Source organism: Octopus sinensis, linkage group LG14 (genome assembly GCF_006345805.1).
Source record: "Octopus sinensis linkage group LG14, ASM634580v1, whole genome shotgun sequence".
In the NCBI taxonomy this organism is placed as follows: domain Eukaryota; kingdom Metazoa; phylum Mollusca; class Cephalopoda; order Octopoda; family Octopodidae; genus Octopus; species Octopus sinensis.
In genome coordinates, this window is record NC_043010.1 from 7,434,520 (window position 1) to 7,454,072 (window position 19,553).

General features: G+C 36.5%; 1 protein-coding gene across 2 annotated transcripts in view; it reads right to left on the reverse strand.

Annotated features, from left to right (window-relative positions):
• Nucleotides 1-19,553, reverse strand: part of LOC115218737 (protocadherin-18-like) — a 96,102-nt gene that overhangs the window by 20,463 nt on the left and 56,086 nt on the right. The window contains exon 3 of one of the 2 annotated variants that reach the window (XM_029788634.2): nt 14,534-14,678. The exons of the other annotated variant lie outside the window; for it this stretch is intronic. Coding sequence (XP_029644494.1) covers nt 14,534-14,678 — 145 coding nt within the window. The remainder of the gene's footprint in view (nt 1-14,533; nt 14,679-19,553) is intronic. 2 annotated transcript variants of the gene reach the window in all.

Below are 19,553 nucleotides of genomic sequence, written 5' to 3' on the forward strand. Positions count from 1 at the left end.
GTTGATAAAGAAGCTAGAAAAGACGTTTTCCTGCGGTTAAAACATATCAAATAGTCCTAGTCAGGACTGCCTCATTATGTTGGCCAATAAATTTTACAATATATATTTTGCCTTTATTTATAAGTTGTTTATAATTTTCGCGTTAAAAGTTATTTTTTAATAGGCTGGCTGGCCACTGATAAAAATTTTTTGAAAACTTTATCCTATATTAGATGTAAATTTATTACCATTCACTTCCGGACTGTCTCTTACTCTTTGAGAATTTTCAGTCTCATCAGACGTGTCTTGAGCAGTACAGCAAAATTTCTATTTGGATATATTCGGGGTACTTAAGTGTACGCATGACTTTACATCTGCTTCTTCCATGGGTGGAAGTATTTATTTCATTTATTTCTTAACGTATTTACCATTAGTGTCGAGAAAATTCTTTAAGAATTAATTCAGAAACTGGACTGATTCGTAATAACGGAATTTTTTAGAAATTTCTGTCAGCTTGCTTCAAGATGCATTCCTATAGTGATGAATTATATGCAGTTATTGATGATTTTAAAGTCTATTCTCAGCATATTTGGCATAGAAGATTTTTTCTTTTGCCCTTATTTATAAGTTTTTTATAATTTTTACCTTAAAAGGTATTTTTTAATATGCTGGCCACTGATCAAATTTTTTAAAATTGTATCCATAAATTAGATGATATATAGTATATATATATATATATATATATACTCTTTTATTCTTTTATTTGTTTCAGTCATTTGACTGTGGCCATGCTGGAGTACCACCTTTAGTCGAGCAAATCAACCCCAGGACTTATTCTTTGTAAGCCTAGTACTTATTCTATCACTCTCTTCTGCCAAACTGCAAAGTTACGGGGATGTCAACACATCAGCATCGGTTGTCAAGCGATGTTGGGGGACAAACACAGACACAGAAACAGATACACATATATATACACATGGTGCAGGCGTGGCAGTGTGGTAAGAAGCTTGCTTCTCAACCACATGGCTCACTGCATGGTACTTTGGGCAAGTGTCTTCTACTATAGCCTCGGGCCAATCTAAGCTTTATGAGTGGATTTGGTAGACAGAAACGGGAAGAAGCTCTTTGTATGTATATATATATATATATATATATATATATGTCTCTGTAACTTAGCAGTTCAACCAAAGAGAGTGGATTTAGTAGATGGAAACGGGAAGAAACCCTTTGTGTGTATATATATATATATATGTGTGTGTGTCTCTGTAACTTAACAGTTCAGCCAAAGAGACTGATAGAATAAATACTAGAATTACAAAGAATAAGTCCTAGGGTTGATTTCTTAGACTAACACCCTTTAAGGTGATGCTCCAGCATGGCTGCCATCAAATGACTGAAACAAGTGAAAAAATAAAATAAAAGAATATATATGTGTGTGTGTACACACACACACACACACACATCTATATACATAAATGTGTAATGGTGTCTGTCTGTGTGTGCATTTGAGGTGGCTCTAACTCCTCCCACACCGTCCAACTAATTTTAATGATTTTTGGCACATAGGTAGATCACATGCCCTGAAGTTCAAATAAGGCTGGAATTTTTCTGAAAACTTGATAATGCTCAGTTGGCATCGATTTTTGTGAGCTCAGTCAGGTGTTTGAATGGAAATTCCCATAACAATGTTATTTTTCCTGCAGCTTTTGCATTTCCTCCGATTTTGATGAAAATCGATGAGTGAGCAGGGCTCATGGCAGTAAGTTGATGTCAGTATATGGCATGGACAAAAATCGATAATTGCATTTGAGCAGGAGATTTTAAGGAACCAATAGGCTTTTTGTATGCAATTACCCACAGGATTAATATTTTATGCTGTAACTTTTACAGAATTCATCCGATTTTGATGAAATTTGACATTTAGGTAAAGTTTCTTGTCAGAGTCAACTAATAGAATTATAATTAAACTGGCAAAAGACAGAAATCTTCACAATTCACTCACAATAAAATAATGAACTGATTTTAAAGAAAATTAAGCACTTTGACATATGAAACATCGATTATTCATATAATGTATTGGGATTTAAAAGTCAATGGGATATTTTCATGTAAATGGTCACATGGATTCTATTTTAACACTTAATACTTTTCTTCAGATTTTGCTGAGATTAGACATACTGATCAATTTTGCACAGAAGGTGGCATTAAGGGGAGAGAAATGAACAAACATCACTCTCAAGAGGTCGAGGTACACCCAAAAGTTTGACTGCGATTTCAGATGGTCCAGTATTTAGAAGTATGTTGAAAGCTTTAACCTGGTAAAATCCTTGGCAAACTAGATATAACATCTTAATGGGTAACAGTTGGCACGGGAAACTTAGATGATTTCAATACAAGGTCAGAGGTGGGCTTAACTTCAACACGGGAAACACAAGCAATACCAGGTCCAACAGCTAGTATATATATATATATATATATATTTTATTTTTATTTATTTTATCTAGTTTCAGCTCACGAGCTGTGTCCATGCTGGGGCACCGCCATTTGAAAATTAGTTCCAGACAGAGATTGAAACCTCTATCTCTACACAGGATTAGTAATTAAATTATCAGCCCTTTTACCCACTAAGCCACCAAACCATATATATATAGATTGACAATATCAAAAATATTTTTTTCTAATTTATATATATATATTATATTTTGTGAAATTTGATTTAGTATTTCTAAATTGAATTTTTCCCTGTAAGTTTGGAATAATATTCCCTCATATCATTATTATTATTATTATTATTATTATTATTATTATATATATATATATATATATATAAGAAAGAAAAGAAATGTAAGAATCACAGAAAGTTTGTATAATAAAATTTATAGTGATATTAGAATCATATTATATTATTAGATCATCACAAATTAAATATATATTTATATACATGGTGACTATATAGCAAAATGCTTGATAGGTGTGAAACCAATGGTCATTCTCTGACTGGCTGTAACAATTAGTTGCTTCCTAAACAAATATATTACTGCTCTAATGTTTTAGAGTCAACTTCTTTTTCAGATATATGAAATACTAACGATATATATATATACACACTTAGGTTTCAGCCCGATTTAGCCCAGGACATGGCTAACTTTGCAGTACTACCTAGAAAAGGTATTTAATGATGCTTCATATTACAGTCTTTCTTTGAGCACCATTGCCCATTAAAGAAAAAAATGTTAGTGGAATTTGTTGGAGATATTCTTCCAGGAACCTTTTGAATGTTATGAGATTTTTTTCTTCTCTTATATATAGCTTGATATGATATTAAAGGGAGTAGGGCCAGTTGAGGTGAAATAATTTTGTCTTAGTGTTGTGATGTGACAGGAACATGATTTTTGTAGAGGATTGATCGTCATTTATATATCATCATCATCATCATCATCACCACCATTATCATCATCACCATTTAACATCTGTCTTCCATGCTGGCATGGGTTGGACGGTTTGACAGGAGCCAGCCAAGTAGAAGTCTACACCAAGCTACTGTGTCTGTTTTGGCATGATTTTTATGTTTTCCTAACACCAACAAGCCCATAGAGTGGACTGAGTGCTTTTTTCTTGTGTATATATAAACACACACACACATATACATAGACACATACACACAGATATATATATATCATCACCATCATCATTGATTAACGTCCGCTTTCCATGCTAGCATGGGTTGGACGATTTTGACTGTGGGCTGGCGAACCAGATGGCTGCACCAGGTTCCAGTCTGATTTGGCAGAGTTTCTATGGCTGAATGCCCTTCCTAACACCAACCACTCCAAGAGTGTAGTGGATGCTTTTTACATGCCACCAGCACAGAGGCCAGTCAGGCGGTACTGGCAACGACCTCGCTCGAATCTTTTTACACATGCCACCGGCACAGGTGCCACTAAGGCGACGTTGGTAACGATCACGCTATATATATATATATATATATATATATATATTAGGCCTCATGGAGGCAATGTGGTCAATGCTGATATCACGTAACTGACACTTGTGTTGGTGGCACATAAAAAGCACCATTTGAGTGTTGGGCCTCACAGAGGTAATGTGGCTGATGCTGGTGCCATGTAACCACTGGCACCCGTACCAGTGGCACTTAAAAGCACCCATTACACTCTCAGAGTGATTGGCTTTGGGTAGAACTTCCACCCATAGAAACCATGTCAAATCAGACTGGAATCTGGTGCAGCCCTTCAGCTTACCAGGCTTGATCGAAATGTCCAACCCATGCCAGAATGGACAACAAATGTTCAATAATAATGATGATGATGAGGAGGGGGAGGATGATGATGATGATGATAATATGCATATGATGTGTTTATCTGATTACTCATTTTACCCAGTTTGTCTTTGTGGTTTTGTTTATGTAGATAGTTTAGTATGTTGTAGATAGTTTTACACACATATAATATACTACACAAATATATATTTACAGTAATGTAAGATGTGACAATCTTTATTAAACAAAAATTTATAATCCTTTACGAAATATTTAAATGTTTTTAATGTTTTTACAATTCTGTGACAAGTAATCGCTGATATCAATGTTAATAAAAAAACAACAACAAATCACTTCATACTCTAGTGATGACATTCAAGTTTCCATTGATGAAATTAAAGTTGATGAGGATGAAGTCAAGATAGATGACATTGTAATTGAGACTGGAGATAACGAAATTGAGGCTGACATTGACAAGATAAAGGCTGATAATGATGAATTTGAGAGAGTAAACCTCCATATATATATATTATATATATATATATATATGAATATATATACACCCACAAACATACATGTGTATGTATACATATGCATATATACATGTATGTATATATATATATATATATATTATATATATATATATACACATGTATGTTTGTAGGTGTATATATATATATAATATATATATATATATATATACCCACAAACATACATGTGTATATATATAGGTATACATATACATACATATATATATATTTATATATATATATAGAGAGAGAGAGAGAGAGAGAAAATAGATCGATAGATAGATAGATACATACATGCATACATACATATACATACCCACCTACACACATGCACACATGCACGCGCACACGTATGGATGTATGAATATTTGAGTATACACATATATACTCACCACACATGTATACATTCGTATATAGAGACACCCAGACAGACAGATATTCATATCAGCAAAAGGAATATTTGAGGAACATTACCATCAGAACTTCTATCTGACGCAAAGATAACAGGCTAGACATCGTTATTTGGCTTCAGAGAGATAAAGTCATATACAGTCATAGGTGATAGCTGCCCTGCACTTGTGAATGTCTCTTCTAAAATCAGTGAGAAGGAGAATATCTATACACACAAATACTTCAAAACTTGTAGAATCTCTGCCTTGATTATAAATCTATATCTATACCAATAATAACACTAACAATCATTGGCATTTATACCTCGTCTGGCTTCCGTGTCGGTGGCACGTAAAAAGCACCAACCATCCATGGCCATTGCTAGCCTACCCTGGCACCTGTGCCAGTGGCACGTAAAAAGCACCATCCGTACATGGCCGATGCCAGCGCCACCTTGACTGGCTTCCGTGTTGGTGGAACGTAAAAACCACCAACCGATCGTGGACGTTGCAAGCCTCCCCTGGCACCTATGCCAGTGGCACATATAAAAGCACCATCCATACGTGGCCGATGCCAGCGCCGCCCTTGACTGGCTTCCGTGTTGGTGGCACGTAAAAACCACCAATCGATTGTGGCCGTTGCCACCTCCCCTGGTACCTGTGCCGGTGGCACATAAAAAGCACCCACTACACTCATGGAGTGGTTGGTGTTAGGAAGGGCATCCATCTGTAGAAACATTGCCATATCAGACTGGAGCCTGGTGCAGCCTCCTGGCTTCCCAGACCCCAGTTGAACCGTCCAACCCATGCTAGCAGGGAAAACGGACGTTAAACGATGATGATGATGATGATGATGAATAGGAGTAGGTATAGTTGTATGGTAAGAAGTGAAGTTTGCTTCCCAACCACATGGTTCTGGGTTCTGGGTTCAGTCCCACTGCATGGCACCATGGGCAAGTGCCTTTTACTATAGTCGCAGGCTGACCAAGACCTTGTGAGTGGATTTGGTAGACAAAAACTGAAAGAAGCCCATCATATGTGTGCATGTGTGCATGTGTGTGTGTGAATGGGTACGTATGTGTCCTTACCTTCGAAACACGCATTGAGTCGAACCAGGGGCAGCTGATGAAGGGGAATTTTCCTTGTGTTGTTTGTCTTGTACTCTGTTTTTTCGTTGTTAAAAAAAGTCCGTTTCCATGTTTGTTTTTACGTTTTCGTTTCCCGTTGAGTTCTACGTCTATTTGTGATGTCCTGTACTCATGTATATATATTTATATATGCATGTATATATACATGTAGATGTATGTACGTACATATATGTATGTATGCATATATTTTATTTATTAAATTATTGTATGACTGAGCGCCCTCGCGTCATTTCGTTTTGTTTCTTTCCTTTTCTCCAAGTAAGTTTTCATATATATATATATACATATATATATATATATATATAATTATATATATAGTTCAAATTTACAGCAAACAAAGGACAAAGACAGGTGTAGGAACAACAAGCAGGTGTAATAGTTTAACACTTGAGAAGAATGGAATACATGGTTTCTAATACATAGAGTTTCATATCTAGCCACAAGCATGTGTATGTTTATGCTAAGTTTTTGGAGCGTTTTACATATTTTAACAATATAGTCTTCTAATTTACTTTCTTCTTTCTTGTCAAGAGTGTCCTAATTTCTCAATGTGTGTGTGTGTGTGTGTGTGTGTGTGTGCACGCATGTGTACATACAGGTATGTGAATGTGTGCACGCATGTTTACATGCAAGTATGTGTGCATGTGTGTGTGTGTGTGTGCATATGCATGTACGTGTGTGGGCATGGGTATGCATGCATGTGTGTCTGTATACAAAGAATTCTGCACAGTTTTCTGTCTACCAATTTTCACTCACAAAACAACTGGTCAGCTGAAGGCTATGGCATAAGACAATTACCAAAGACATAATAACGTAATGGCATCGAAGCCTGCAACCATGTGGTTGTGAAGAGAAACATCTTAACCACACAGCCATACCTGCATGTACAAACAAATGGAATTCTAAATAGAATTGTCAAAACATCAAGCATTACAACGACCATCATTATTGGAAGTGTCTCTTTTCGGTATAACCTTACTAAATAGCACGAACAAAACAGAGTTGACATTGATAAGTCATTAGTGAAACCAGAACCAATTTAGTGGTAACATTATAATGATATAGAGAGAAAACTAATACTAGTCAACTCAATGGGAATTGGGCATATGAAAATAGAATAGTGTATTGGAAACGTTGATGTAGAAACGGTTGGAAGTGATTAAAAATGGAAAATAAAATTATAGAAATTGCTTCCATCATGAAATTATATTACGTATATTACTCATAAAAATATCAATTACAGAAATCTATTTCATTTTGAAATGGTTTCCATAGAAAAGATGTGACAATAAGTGTATTACCATTCTTATTATTTGCCAAACTAGAAAGACATTTGAGGCTGTTTAATAAACTTTTAGTGAGAGATCTCACTCAAACGCAGTCAGAACCGAATTTTGTTTTGTATAAGGTTAACAATATGTTGACGACTTCTTCAGAAAGTAATATTTGATTGCGTTTAATAATTCTGTCAAGAAATCTTCAAGAAAATCTATGTCAATAACCACTGAACTAAATATGTACTAAGATTTAATGGTGACTTACACAATGGTATAAGAGTATTGCCTTGGAAATGTCTAATGTAAGCAGAGGTATAGGTGTCTGGTTGAGAAATTGGCTTTTGTAATGTTAATGTTACTAGTTTGATTCCACTGGTTAATACCTTGGGTAAATGTCTTCTGATGTAACCTCAGGTAGGCCAATAGTTTGTGAGTGGAATTAGGTAAACAGAAAGTGTATGCAGAGGTCTGTCATACATACATACACACACACACACACACACACACATATATATATATATACACACACATTTATACATATATATATATATATATATATATATATATATATATATATGTATATGTATATATATATATATATATGTATATGTATATATATATATATATATATTATATATATATATATGTATATGTATATATATATATATATATATAATATATATATATATATATATATATATATATATTTACATACATGCATACATACATACATGGTGGCTGCCCCCTCGTTATTGAGTATGGCCATTGCACGAAGCTTAATCAATGTTGTTATCGAGCAATGCCTGTGCAAGAAGATTTTTTTTAAAGTGAGGAAAAGCTGTGCACTGAGTCAATCCCACTCACTAAGCATCAGCAGCCATAATCCGAAAAGAAGAACAAGTCAACATCATCAGTAACTACTGAGCCGCAGGTTTTATGTCGGAGTTATTCCAGTTACCCGAGTTACCTTCTCCTAGAAGGATGCCCTAACAAAGGCTAGGAGTCCTTCACTCCCAATGGTTTAACCATGCGATTGGGTATTCAGTCCAATTATTTCTATGTCCCTGCGCAGGATACAGCCCTAAGACATTTATTGGATGGCCGTTGACTCTCAAGAGTTCCTCCACCCTTACATACATACATCATACATACATACATACATACATACATACATACATACATACATACATACGTACATACATACATACACACATACATACATACATACATACATGCATGCATACATACATACATACATACGTACATGCATATACATACATATTTTTTATGGACTTCTACAAAGTTTCTGGTTACCAAATTGTGTGCTAAATAAGGCTAGAGTCAATACAGCAGCAGCATTCCAGCAATGAAAGCAGTAAAAGACTAAAAGAATGGTTTTTTTGGTTTTAACAGTGTTGTTGATTACAGAACAACTCATTTTTAAGAAACGAGCAGAAAACTGAATTTGCAACAACAGTTTGTTGGTTCAGTGTTGTCATTTTTAACTTTCCTTATGTTTACTGTTGTAATTAAGGAAGCAGAATAATCACCAGAGAATCAGAGAATCTATAATACCTGAGGCAGGTGTAAAACAAAGAAAAAGAAAAGAAAAACTATTTTGCATAGGATCAGAGATAAACATCCTACAAGTGAAGTCAACTACTAATTTTCAATTCTAGAGTACATCCATTTCACTAACATCCTCCTCCTCCTCCCCCCCTCCCCCTCTTCCCTCACCTCCTCCTCCTCCTCCTCCTCCTCATCATCATCATCGCTGCAACTCTCTCACTCTTTCTTCTGTTGGTCTGCTCGCTTAGCCAGCGGGGTGGCATCATTTCAAGGCTAAAACAATGCAAAGCGCATTGTGACCAGCGATGTGTAGCAACATCTGATAGCCTGGTCGGTCACGTGATATATATATGTATATATATATATATATATATATATATATATATATATGTATGTATGTATGTATATATACACACATACACAACAAACCTCTTTCAGTTTCTATCAACAAAATTCACTCTCAAGCCTATGGTCAGTTCTAAGAGTAATGTAGAAGAACTTACTCAAGTGCCATGCAGTAGGACTGAACCAAAAACCATGTGGTTGGGGGGCAAATTTCTTAACCACATAACCATGTCTGCACCTTACATTACTAATATTCTTAGAAAATTTCAACCTGAATTTAGTAAATGAATATGCTGTTTGCGAAGGCCAAATACAATTCATAAAATGAAAATAGTTAAAAATTACAAGAGATTTATTGGCAGTTTCGAGATTTAGATTAGGATTTAAGATGGTAGAAAAACACAACGAATTATTAATGGAATGCTTGTGTAAATGTAATTGAGAAGAGAGTATGAGAAATCTGTAGTAGTAAACTTTAAAAATGTATTTTGAAGAGATAACAACAGAAAAGTGCTTCCAACCCCACCTAAGTTTCTTTTTCTTATAACATCCACAAACACACACACACACCACACACACACACACATATGCATGCATATACACACTCCACATGCATGCATATGCACACATACATACATGCACACATACATACATGCACACATACATACAGATGCACACACAATGTACTAATGAGAAAATACTTGACTATCAACTAGGAGAGAGTTTGGCAATAACATTGAAGGCATTTTTTTCAACATTTCATATGAGATTTTAATGATTTGTGAAAAATAATCACCACAGAGTGCCCATAACCATTTAAAACTAAACTATTTAAGACCCCCAAAAATATGTAAATAAAGGAATGAAAATAAAAGAACAGGAAATGAAAGAGATCAGAATATCAGCGAACCCTATCAAAAATGTTTCTTGAAATAATAATCATTTTATGCAATTCATGTCATAAGTGCAAAAACTCAGCTCCCATATTGGTGGATCCCAACCTTTTCACTATTAAGGATTCCATCTATTTAAATGAATTTTCCCCATGGACTCCAAATGTCAGAAATGTCTGTCAACTAGATAAGCCAATTTTATTAACAAGAAACTCATTTCCCTAGTTATATGTTTCTGTTGAAAGGCATCTGTAAATGAATAATCATGAGAGATAAAAAGCTGTTAAGGCTAAAACACTGCAAAATGAAAGGCAAAATTGAAAACAGAACATCGGTTGAATTTCACCTTGCATTTCTTTGATCATTTGGGATTAAGACTCGTTGTCTAGGTATTCCCTTTTGTATTTCATTTTGCATTGTTTCAGCGATAACAAATTTTTATCCTTGGCCCCGTGCCGGTGGCACGTAAAAGCACCATCCGCTCGCATCCATTGCCAGCCTCGCCTGGCCCCCGTGCCGGTGAAACGTAAAAGCACCATCCGTTCGTGTCCGTTGCCAGCCTCGCCTGGCCCCCGTGCCGGTGGCATGTAAAAAGCACCATCCGTCCATGGCCGTTTGCCAGCTCCGTCTGGCACCTGTGCGGGTGGCACGTAAAAAGCACCCTCTGCACTCACGGAGTGGTTGGCATTAGGAAGGGCATCCAGCCGTAGAAACACTGCCAGATCAGACTGGGCCTGATGCAGCCTTCTGGCTTCCCAGAATCCAGTTGAACCGTCCAACCCATGCTAGCATGGAAAGCGGACGCTAAATGATGATGATGATGATGATGATGATGATGATGATGATGACAGAAGTCTTCACTCAGATTAATCTTGGTTTGTCCACATTATTCTGTAAGGAACATAGGGTTGGTTTTCTGGTTTCTCTGGCATATATATATAGTACTCCCTCGATGGGGCAGGTCTATTGCAGGATTACTCCTTTTTACCAGCTGAGTGGACTGGAGCAATGTGAAATGAAGAGTTTTGCTCAAGAACACTATGCATTGCCCGGTCCAGGAATCGAAACCACAAACTTACAATCAATCAGGCTACTCTATTCGAATAATCATGTATAACTGAGTTTGTTCATTCATTCGTTTTGCATTTGTTTTTCCATACCAGAATTGGTTTGGAAGGAGAATTTCACATTTTAAAGCAGGATTTCACAGCTGAATGCTCTTTCTCTCACCAATCTTCCCATGTTTTACAGTCAAGAGAGAAACTATTTTTTTTAGTTTACAGGCTTTCAAAAACTAAGAACGAGTGATAATAATGTCAAAAAGGGATGCCCACATCAGCATCAGCATCATATCACTCAAGTGATGACAGCTTGGAATATAAGCATACATGTGCTTTCACACACACACACACACACATTTGTATTTATAGGTTCACAGCAGAATTCCTTCAGTTTCTATCTATCAGATTCCTTCACATTACATTAGTCAGCTTGGGCTACAGAAAATACTGAAAGTGTTATGCAGTGGGATTGAACCTGAAACCACAAGGGTGTGAAGTAAACTTCTTAGCCGCACAGTCATGCCTACACCTATATACATTTTACGCTGTAGCATTTTAAAGTTTTTTTTTATCACTGCTCCCGATTTTGCAGTACAATCTTTGTTTTGAACCAAAAAGCCCTCAGTGGGACTTAAGTTGAAACTATATGATTGTGAAATGAACCCCTTGACCACAATGCCATGAGTGCACTTATCCACTGTATACTGTTGCATTTTTGGCATCTGTGCTAGCGTGGTGCAAAGAGCACCATACGAGTGTAATCGTTGACAGAGCAGCTAACCGGCTTTCGTGTCAGTGGTACTTAAAAGGCACCATTCGAGTGTGATCATTATTAGCGTCGCCTTACTGGCGCTTGTGCCCATGCTAGTAGGGTGCCAAGAACACCATCTGAGTGTGACCATTGTCAGAGCGGCTAACTGGCTTCCGTGCCAGTGGCACGTAAAAGGGCACCGTTCGAGCGTGATTGCTACCAGCGTCGCCGGTGGCATGTGTAAAAAGATTTGAGCGAGGTTATTGCCAGTACCACCTGACTGGCCCCCATGCTGGTGGCACATAAAAAGCACCCACTACACTCTCGGAGTGGTTGGCGTTAGGAAGGGCATCCAGCCTGTAGAAACTCTGCCAGATCAAGATTGGAGCCTGGTGCAGCCATCTGGTTCGCAAGCCCTCAGTCAAAATCGTCCAACCCATGCTAGCATTGAAAGCGGATGTTAAACGATGATGATGATGATGATGATGATGGTGTCACAGCTCAAAGACCCCCAGTACTAACTTTGAGGATCCCAGGTTGGAAACTACTGCTCTGGAATATGACAATGCTTGCACCATTAGAGAAAATGATACTGAGATGATTATATATAACACTTACTGATTCAGTCAAGGCTAGACTGAGTAACAGTATGGTAACATTAATATACTAATGCTGGAGGAACTTTTAAATACAACTTGTTGATTAACATTTTCTTTTATATTTAAACTACAGCCTGTTTATTGAATAATCTGTAAATCCTGTCACTCTGTAGGACTGTAAAAATCAGCATAATAAAAATATATTCAATTGTATTTAAATTTATGAACAAAACTATAAAATCGAAATATGAAAAAAATATTTCATGGCCATATTAATGTATTGCAATACAAGAAAGCAATATTTATTATTATTTAAACATTTATGACTATGAATGTCCTTTGATTCAATATTTTATGGTATTGGCAAGACTTAATACTATATAGTATGATTCAGTGGCATGTGCTATGCTTTCACTTGTCTAAGGTGTCTCTGTAGTCATGAGCTGGTATATATTTCCACTCTTGACTCAATGGAACGTTGAGGATGTGACAGCAGCAGGGTGAGAGGGTTGCATTAGAATTCAACTAGGATTCATTTTCAGCTAAAAATACTCAAATAATATAAAATTAAGGGCCTTGTTCAAGGATACAATGTAACACCTGATCCAGGAATAAATAAATAAATGTAAATAAGTGCTCCCTTTTAAAGCCTAGCCAGGCTTATGGGCCCGATTTCCTGGTTTCAATGTTGTATGTGTTCCCCAGCTGGATGGGACCCCAGTCCAACTCAGCGTTACTCATTTTTGCCGGCTGAGTGGACTGAAGCAACGTGAAATGAAGTGTTTTGCTCAAGAACACAACACATCGCCCGGTCCAGGAATCGAAACCACAATCTTACGATCGTATTTGTTCCTCAGCTGGACTGGATGCCAGTCCATTGCAGCGTTACTCGTTTTTGCCAGCTGAGTGGACTGGAGCAACATGAAATGACATGTTTTGCTCAAGAACATAACGCGTCGCCCGGTCCAGGAATCGAAACCACAATCTTATGATCATGATGCTGACACCTTAACCACTAAGCCTGAAAGCCCAACACTTTAATTACTAGGCTACACACCAGTCTCTTAGTATTTAAACATAGTAGTAATAAAAAAAAACAAAAAAAAACGTAGTAGTGAAAATAGTGTATTTGATATAGTCTTCTCCATTATTTTCATTGTTGAACAAATTTCTTGATCTACTGTAAACTATTGTCTAGAAATAGAGAAATCTGTAGTTGGCATTGAACAGTCACTACACAATTAAAAATAAAAGGCCCCCAACACATCTGAGTGCACTATCTCCAACTAGGCAGACTTGAATTGATTTAAAACTGACACAGTAGGGAATATGAGAGAAAATTGAATTAGCCATGCTTATCCTTTTTCAATGTCCTTCAAACCTTGACTAGAAATAAAATTGAAAAAAAAAACAATAAATAAATAAATTTAAAAAATAAAATAAAATAAAATATATAAAATTAGATATAAAATCAATAAATAAAAATATTAAATAAATGAATCAAAAACTTCTCCTTATTAACTGACTAATTAGCTTCAAATAACATCAGATTTCAAGATAGACCTTGTTAGAATAGGGAAGGAAACTTTTGGCTGCAGGCATCTCCACAAAAAGTAAATAAAATAAATGAATAAAAACAAACTAAACAAGCCAACTTATATAGCTACCATTAATTTCTATGGCAACCAATCAGAGCAATTATTCTCTGGTACATACCTGGCAACTCTTCCTTGCGTCCGCTGCCATCATCACCCCATCCACTTCCACTGTCAATTCCTGACAGCGTGGATGTTTCACTGTAGCGATATGGGATGTGAACCGCTGCCTCATCAAGTTTCTTATGACCTGGTATCTTAGTTGCCTTTCAGATACACGGTTGTGCATCGCAAAGTTGAAAGACCAAAGCCGAAAGGAGAAAAAGCTAGTTATTATAATTTGATTTAATGAAACAAATATACAATAGCAAAAAATAAAATAAATAAATAAAAATTGATAATGATAATTTGGGGGGAAAAAAATAACATTTCTTAATTAGGCCTAAAGCCTTAGATTATTCATATAATACCACCACACCATTTGGCTCAGGAACATCACATGTAAAGTGCTATAAGCTTCTAATAAAGTAATCTTTTTGCTTTTATTCTTTGCTTTTCATTTGCCAATTTTTGTAAGAATTGATTAGTTTAATACGACAGATGTGTGGTTAAGATGTTTGGTTTGCAATCATGTGGTTCTGGGTTTGATATCCTACTTCATAGCATGTTGAGCCGAGTGTATATATTCTATCAAACCATAGCCTTGGGTTGACCACCTGACCGATACCTCGTGAGTGAAATTTGGACGATTAAATATGTTTGGTAACTAGTCATATAAATATGTACCTGTGTGTGTGTGTGTGTGTGTGTGTATGTGCATACAGACAGGTAGGCAGACAGACAGACAGACAGATAGATAGATAGATAGATAGATAGACAGACAAATAGATAGATAGATAGATAGATAGATAGATAGATAGATAGATAGATAGATAGATAGATAGATAGACAGACAGACAAATAGATAGATAGATAGATAGATAGATAGATAGATAGATAGATGATAGATAGATAGATAGATAGATAGATAGAGATAGATAGATAGATAGATATAGATAGATAGATAATAGATAGATAGATAGATAGATAGATAGATAGATAGATAGATAGATAGTAGATAGATAGATAGGTAGATTGATAGATTGATTGATTGATTGATTGATTGATTGATTGACTGACTGATTGATTGATTGATAGATATATAGATAGATAGATAGATAGATAATAGATAGATAGATATATAGATAGATAGACAGATAGATAGATAGATAGATAGATAGATAGACAGACAGACAAATAGATAGATAGATAGATAGATAGATAGATAGATAGATAGATAATAGATAGATAGATAGATAGGTAGATTGATAGATTGATTGATTGATTGATTGATTGATTGATTGACTGACTGATTGATTGATTGATAGATATATAGATAGATAGATAGATAGATAGATAGATAGATAGATAGATAGATAGATAGACAGATAGATAGATAGATAGACACACTCACATATACATACATAGACAGACATGTATTTATGTGTGTGTAGCTAAAGGATATGGACATCAATAAATCAGTAGTTTAAACAAAAGAATCAGGTAATATTTGTTTTACTTAAGTCATAAGAGTTTCTCTGCAGCCAACTTTGATGCAGGAAATGCAATGAGTCAGTGATTGACCTGTGGGGAGCCTGTAAGCGATGTTACTATACTTCACAAATGTGTTGTATAGAATGAACATTAGCATAAAATATTAGTCTTAAATGTAGATTTCCTTTGTTAGGTGCTGTGGTTAAGAAGCTTGCTCTCTAACCATGTCATCTTAGGTTCAGTTCCATGCATGGCACTTTGGGGCAAATGTTGCCTTCTACTATAGCTCTGAAATAACCAAAGCCTGGTGAGTGGAAACTGAAAGAAGCCCTGTGTGTGTGTGTGTACCTTTGTTCTAACATCACATGGTGGTTGTAAAAGAGCATTCCTTAAATCTTTATTGTCCACAAGGGGCTAAACATAGAGGGAACAAACAAGGACAGACAAAGGGATTAAGTCAATTATATCGACCCCAGTGCATAAGTGGTACTTAATTTATCGACCCCAAAAGGATGAAAGGCAAAGTCGCCCTCGGCGGAATTTGAACTCAGAATGTAATGGCAGACGAAATACCTATTTTTTTACTACCCACAAGGGGCTAAACACAGAGAGGACAAACAAGGACAGACAAACGGGTTAAGTTGATCATATCGACCCCCCAGTGAGTAACTGGTACTTATTTAATCGATCCTGAAAGGATGAAACACAAAGACGACCTCGGCGGAATTTGAACTCAGAATGTAACCGTAGACGAAATACCGCTAACCATTTCGCCCGGCGTGCTAAAGTTTCTGCCAACTCGCCACCTTACTGCCTTACAACTAATGTTCATTTCCATCCCTCTGCCTTGAGAAATATTACATTATTTTGGAAACAGGTGAGAGTTGGTGACAGGAAAGGCATCTAGTTGTAGAAAATCTTCCTCAACAAATTCTGTTTGACACATGTAAGCATGAAAAAGTGAGCTTTAAATGACGGTGATAACTACAAGCATTATACTTGTGTTTCCTACAAATTTAAGGAAAAGAAATCAAAATTAACCTCAGAGCATGGAAAGCGGACGTTAAACGATGATGATGATGATTAACCCCTTGGAAACACTAATTAATGTTTGAGCTTGTCATCTAGGTTGTAGAAAATCATGAATAATGGGATATTATTCATTATTAGTCTACTCCCTGGATCTTCTGCCAGTTGTAGGGGTAGAAACCTCAGGCAACGGTATCAGGGTGTATATAAGTCTTGAAAAAATTACAAAAATCGATTCCAGGTGAGAATGCGATCAATAAAGCCATGGGAACGTGCATTTGTACGTGCAAGTACATCAGCTGTTGCGATCGATACTACGTGTTCGCAAGAAAAATGCACATGCAGTCTGTGCAAAAAAAGCCAGGCTGGCTTGAAGTAATGCCACAAAATGGGACAATCGGACAAGTTGTTTTGAGAAAATTTGGTTTAAATGTTAGACAACTCAGCACCATCCATTGGACAGGGGGCGTTTTGCTCATCCTTCAAAACTTCCATGCTTCCTGAGATTCGCCAACACTACACCTGATTTTCTCCCCTCCATACACATGCAAGCATGTATCTGACTCATACATTGTTCGCTTTCCAGACTTTTCTACATTACTGCATGTACTTTATATGCACTTTCTGACAAGTTGTGGTGCACCTGAGCACTGTATACAATAATTTCATTATTATTATTATTATATATATATATTTGTGTGTGTGTGCGTGAGTATATATCTATGTGTGTGTCTTTGTGTCAATGTTTGTCCCCCCCTGTCATCACTTGACAACTGGTGTTAGTGTGTTTACATCCCCATAACTCAGTTTGGCAAAAGAGACAATAGAATAAATATTAGACTGAAAAAATAAGTCCTGGGGTCTCTATGTTTGACTAAAACCTTCCAAGGTAGTGATCCAGCATGGCCACAGTCAAATGAATGAAACAAGTAAAAGAATAAAAGAATAAGCAAATAGATCAATAAATAATGTCAGGACTAAAGTGATTTTGATGACAGACCTCTTTGATCAAGACTGACCGAAGGTTGAATGATAATAATGATGGAGAGAGCTCCTATGTAGTCATTCAAGCTGCTTGAAACAGCAGCCAAATCTTTCCCAGATCACATCCTATCATCATCATCATCATCATCATCATCGTTTAACGTCCGTTTTCCGCGCTAGCACGGGTTGGATGGTCGACCGGGGTCTAGGAAGCCAGGGGCTGCACCAGGCTCCAGTCTGATCTGGCAGAGTTTCTACAGCTGGATGCCCTTCCTAACGCCAACCACTCCATGAGTGTAGTGGGTGCTTTTTACATGCCACCTGTCTTGAAAAAGGAAAAGGACTGTTGATTATGTAGTTATACACATAAATCTATAGAGACTGGTTGGTTTTTAGCTAGAATGCTTTTGGTCAAGGTCTGCTAAACACTAGCATGGGTAACCAAGTTGGACTCCCTGATAAAGTAGGTAAAAATATTACAGCACCACAAGGTATGTGAAAGGTAATTGAATAAAGAAGGTTGTTTTCATTGAGATGTGTGTATTAGAAAATTTACTGTTCCACACACACAATCAGACATACTCTTTACTCTTTACTCTTTACTCTTTTACTTGTTTCAGTCATTTAACTGCAGCCATGCTGGAGCACCGCCTTTAGTCGAGCAAATCGACCCCGGGACTTATTCTTTGTAAGTCCAGTACTTATTCTATCGGTCTCTTTTGCCGAACCGCTAAGTGATGGGGATGTAAACACACCAGCATCGGTTGTCAAGCAATGCTAGGGGGACAAACACACACACACAAACACACACACATACACACATATATATATATATACATATATACGACAGGCTTCTTTCAGTTTCCGTCTACCAAATCCACTCACAAGGCATTGGTCGGCCTGGAGCTATAGCAGAAGACACTTGCCCAAGATGCCACGCAGTGGGACTGAACCCGGAACCATGTGGTTGGTTAGCAAGCTACTTACCACACAGCCACTCCTGCGCCTATACATATACAAACACATACATACACATACACACAAACACAGACACACATTCAACTATTTCAATCGCTTATAGAATTGCGTTTCCTGTAATTCTCTTTTCTTGTTTTTCTTTTACATTGTGATGATCCCCTGGTACACAGTGTGTCAGACTCACCCTGTAATTGGCACTGGTGATAAACAACTCCAACTATAATAACAGCAACAGCAACAACAAAAACAACAATAACAAAGTAAATTCAGAGAAGAATAATTATAAGAACCATTGTAAATAATAAGGAAAGGAAAAAAAAAATAGAGCAACAGGGAAACAAAATGACAAAAAGCCCCCAAAAAACAAAGGAACTGATAATATGATATGGTTCTCTCTGAGGATCACTCCAGAATAAATCTTAAACTTGTCATATTTAATTATAGAACTGAAAACTCAAGTAAGAGAGAAAGAAATTCCAAACTTGTCAACTTTAATTATAGAACCAGAGAATCAAAACCAGAGGAGGCAGGTATAATACATGTAATCAGAACTTTTC